The sequence below is a fragment of the Panulirus ornatus genome, chromosome 19 (assembly GCF_036320965.1).
Source record: "Panulirus ornatus isolate Po-2019 chromosome 19, ASM3632096v1, whole genome shotgun sequence".
NCBI lineage: Eukaryota > Metazoa > Arthropoda > Malacostraca > Decapoda > Palinuridae > Panulirus > Panulirus ornatus.
In genome coordinates this window covers 62551033-62556019 of record NC_092242.1, presented here as the reverse complement: position 1 = coordinate 62556019, position 4987 = coordinate 62551033, and the positions used below count along the sequence as shown (strand labels likewise).

Genomic DNA, 4987 nt, shown 5'->3' with positions numbered 1-4987 from the left:
CTACTTGCCTAAGTAATCACGTGAGAAAAAGAAGTATTTTTAACCATTCCTCTATGACGGTAGATTAAGTAATGCCCCTGGTTGTGCCGTGCCAACAGGTGACCAGGAGCGGGAGGCGTGGGCGTCATGGTGGTCGTGGCGCGTGGGGTTGGGCGTGGGGTCAGCGGTGTGGGGGCTATGCGTGAGCGGCGTGGGCGGGAGGATTAGGCCTCTCCTGCCCCACGCCACCGTCCTGGCTGCTGGTATGGCGGCCGCTGTGGGAGGCGTGGCTTTCCTCACCAGGTCAGAACACTTCCCTTCCCTCTTGAACTTTCCATCTTGAACCTTCCTCTTCCATCTACAGTCATCCTCTTCTCTCTCGAATCCTTCCCTTCCTTCTTCAACCTTTCGCTTCCTCCTAAAGCCATCCTCTTCTTTCCACAGACTTAATCTTCCTTCCAGAAAATATTCCTCTTCCTTTAGAAACCTTCCTTTTCCTTCTAGTTCCTTCCTCTTCCTTTAAAAAAAAATTCCCATTCGTTCTGGAACGTCTCCCATCCTTCTAGACTTGACCCTTCCTTCTCGAGCCTCTCCCATCTCTCTGAAATCTCCTCCCTCCTATTGAAGAGTTCCCCTTCATCCTTTTACTTGTGTTCTTCCTGCGAATGCTACTGTTATTGTTCCCATCACTACTGCTTGTGTTGTTCGTGATGCTTGTTGGTGATGCTGGTAGTTTTGCTTGTATTCTTCCAGGTACTTCCGGTTAATGTTGTTGATACTGTCATTTGTATTACTGCTAGAAGGCGTCCAGTGATGTCTGCTGCTGCTGCTGCTGCTGCTGTCAACGTTCCTCTTACGGTTACTTGTGTTGCATCTGATGATTAATGTTGCTCTTACCTCTTCTGTTCATTTTGTTATTGCAACTTATTCCTACTGCTGTTCCTCCTGCTTCTGCTGTTATTGCTGCTTATGACGTTACAGCAGCTGTCATTGTTGTTACTGCTGTTTATATTGCTACTGCTGCTTAATGCTGCTGTTGCTGATGCAGTTAATGTTACTGTTACTGATGCCTGTTGTCCTTATGGTTGCTGTAGCTTATTTTGCTTCCCCTGATGTAGTTGTAGAAAATATCATAATTCATCGAAATTACGCTCACTAATGGTCATAATTTACTCTCCTAATTACCTTTAGTGTCGACAACTCTGACAATTACTACTAATGCTATTAATACAGTAATATGGTAATTATGACCCTTAGCCTCATTAATCAATCCTGATACTGATGGCTTACTAATGGGTTGTAGGAACGTTCACAGACACCAGTGGAGGAGCAGGCGCCGTGTCTACCACACTCTCGACCTCGACATGGCCGAGGACGGGGATGAGGACGACGACGAGCCCTTCGAGGACGACTGGTTGGTCAAGAGGGCCAAGAAGGAAGGCATCACCCTCTGAGGAGAGTGAGAGGTGACCCTATGTGGACTTCACCAAGGAGTGAAGCGAAAGCGAGGAGACTAATCTATTACATTAGGAAGGGAGTACGACAGTGCACTGCGCTTGAGCACGAACGTAATATCAATATTATCAACAGTAGTAGTAGTAGTTATTGTAATAATAATAATAATAATAATAATAATAATAATAATAATAATAATTGTTATTCCCAGAAATTCCTGTAGCTCAAAGGTTGCGCTACAATCAGCAGCACGAAAATATGGAGCTTTTAGATTGAGAAGTTCTTCGATGACAGAACTTCGCCGAAGGTGACTTTTCCCCCCCTCTGCGTTATCCACAAGGGGGCGGAGTCCGGTAACGCAAGCTCGAAGTCATAATTTTTACTTATGACGGCCCGGCCTTAGACTTAATCCTTAATGGTCAATGTCAGAGGCCACGCCCATCATATAAGGTCGTAACGTCGTGCTCGGAAGTTGTACCGTCGTGTTCAAAAGGTCATACCGCTGTGCCCCAAGAACTCTGTGAAATACAGTCATAAAATAAACGGCAGCGGAGGACTGGTGGATATTGCGGCACAGTAAACAAAAATCTAGTCTATTAAAACTTTTTCTTTTAATCTTTCATACGTTGTGAAGAAGAGCATTTGTCTTAAGTCATTACTTGAACTTTGTTGCTCATACGTGAAAGTAATGAGATACTCACCTCTTGAAATATCAAGTGATTAGAAAAAAAAAATCCCTTTGCAAAAATCCCAGTGCTGAAAAAAAATCCCTCGAAAAAATACATTTCGGCAACCCTCTTGCAAGTTGGATAATGAAAACATCCGTTATGAATTCCTTTAAGAAGAAAATGAGAATGTTCCATCGTGAAAGAATGAAATTTGAACATCATTCTTCACTGGATGACAAAAACAAAGAACACTTATTTTCCTAAGTTCAATGAAGACAAAGTACTGAGGAGTTCTTCTTGTCTTCAAAGAAGTGCCGGAAACTGTTCAAACCTAGTATGGTGTGTGATGCCAACGTGCAGTGGGTACAGAAAGATTACACATGCTGGCTGCCTCATGTATTTACATTTTATTTCACGTATGTTGCGGGTGTTTGCTCAATGAATGTGTGTAGCTATCGATGGCCATGGAATCAACAAATGATACAAGCATGGAAAACACACCGAGGCTACAATACAGACTAACTGATATCTTGAAAAAACATTGACATTTTGATGACATTACGAGATTCAAATGGCATTTTTATATGGCAATATAATACTGTGGATTTACTATTACAACGGATGTCGTGACATCTATGGATATACATTTTAAATGTTATATTATTATAGGATTTTTTTTTAATCAGGAGGTAAAGGTATTACATGAATATAGCACATTATGCATATTTGGTCTTTCATGAATATTGCTTTATATAGATTTTGATATATCTGATTGTATACTGACTTCTAGCACTGATAAATATATGTTTTCTTCATACTTTTGTGTTTCTGGATTCCTTCCATGTGTTTCCTATAAGAAATAAAGCTGACCTAACCTTTATCAAGTGCCGTCATGTCTCGAAAAAAGTTTGTTAAACTCTTAGCTCACTCATTAATTACCTTAAATGTTATTCTTGGATATCCTAAAACTGTATTAAATGGCTAGGGAAGTCGTAGTTCTTGATCAGAATATCTACCTGCATCATATATAATAATCATATCTAGAAAGAAATAAACCATGAAATTGATCCCGCTTTTAGTTTTCAGTTCATCTTACATTAAACGATCCCGCATGCCATCACCCCTAACAAGCAAACCCGTGGCTGGGTATTTGGTCATACCGATTGCTCTGATTGTTTAAAAATTGAATTCAGATATAATTCATACGTTTCCTCAAGTCACCCTGATAGGCTTCGCTGTTAGAGTAGTTGTGAAGGAGGTTGGGTACAGTTGGAGTTAACTATCATGATACACAGATGATGTGTGACGTTATCAATTAACTGATACAAAAGGTCAATTTGCCCTTATAGAAGGTACACGCGAACCCCTTCCAAACCTTAGATAAGGAAGGACTGCACGCAAAGTAGGCTTTTGTAAGTATTTAAGTCCTTAACTGTGAATGTCATGAACACCTCTTTGATGTGTTACAAAAACTTAATCGATATTATAATGAAAATCATGACTGTTAAGAATCCATCTTTTTATTCATTACAAAGTCGACTAGCTCGGCTACTAAGGTTTGCGTTTTTTCAAGCGTTGTTTAGTTTAAAAAACATTGTATCTCCTCCTACATATGCATATACATAGTTAAGAAAATTATACAGATATGATGGCAGGCACAGTTACAAATTGATAGACGCTTTGTTCAGTCGTGTCCTCTATATCATGGACATACATCTAAGACTTGTAGATAAGAAGCCTTCTCACTTAATTCCTCCCCGAACTATGTAAACAAAGTACAATGTAAGATCGTGCATCTATTGCTTTGAGGAACTATTTATCTTTCTCTGACATCCAGAATAGCCAACAGAGGGTTTAAAGCCTCTCTACAGAACATGTATTAATGACCAACCAGGCTTGTGGGAATTCATAAACATACCATATATGCTTCCTAATTTAGGTTTGAAGTGAACTGTGAGTGTATGACAAACGCTACTTTCCCGTTAATTACTGACAAATTGAGCAATCAATACCACAAACATCACTTCCATGGTGGGAAAAAGTTACAACGCATCGCTCATCTTACGATGAATGTAAATAAAAACGTATGTGCATGAATTTCTATATCTCGTAATTTTAAGGTAATGATACCACAATTCGAATCACACGTCAAACAACCAGGACAAATATTGACAAAATATGACCAAATTTTGGATATCTTCCCAAAGCCATCATGGATAACCATAAAAATAAAAGCACGCATACGTGAAGTACACAGATATAGATTATTAAAATTCTTTATCAACATTAATTAACCCGCACTCCTAAAAAATTCTTTAAAGCTGAATATTCCAATAAGCGATTGTTACACAACTGGAATGTATTCCCGTCCTGTGAATAACCCCAATAAATTTTCCTTGTGGTAATTTTGCCGACTAGTCGGCCATGGTCTAACAGTATTATTTTTTACTGTATTACTTGGTGTATCCACTTTCTCAATCAAATAAAAGCTTTTGCAAATGCCTTCAATCCAGCAAATATCAATTCTGATCGAAAACATCACTTTTTAATGCATTCAGTCCACTGGGGTGACGACAGAGCTCAGGCACGTATCCATCTTAAAATCTACTTAAAGTGTTGGGTTAAAACAGTCAGGCTAATCAAGTTAACCTAAACCCGACGAATCCTGAAGGTGCTCCACCTCTGGCCAGTGGGCACCCGACCCTCAACATAATTCAGAGCTGACGCTTACGAAATAAACTATGTTGAAAATATAATAGCCAGAAAATTAACGCCGACTAGACAGCAAAATAACCCCAACGAAATCCTAAGACGGGCCTACATTTAAACCTAGCGAAGGGAAAAAGTTGAGAATAAGCACCATTTAACCAGGCAGCAGAGTATGA

General features: G+C 39.7%; 1 protein-coding gene across 1 annotated transcript in view; it reads left to right on the top strand.

Moving 5' to 3' along the window:
- LOC139755707 (uncharacterized) overlaps positions 1-2919 on the top strand; it is a 9653-nt gene extending 6734 nt beyond the window's left edge. Inside the window, exons 6-7 of the mRNA XM_071674352.1 lie at positions 99-282; positions 1295-2919. Coding sequence (XP_071530453.1) covers positions 99-282; positions 1295-1433 — 323 coding nt within the window. The 3' untranslated portion in view covers positions 1434-2919. The remainder of the gene's footprint in view (positions 1-98; positions 283-1294) is intronic.
- The last annotated feature ends 2068 nt before the right edge of the window (positions 2920-4987 follow it).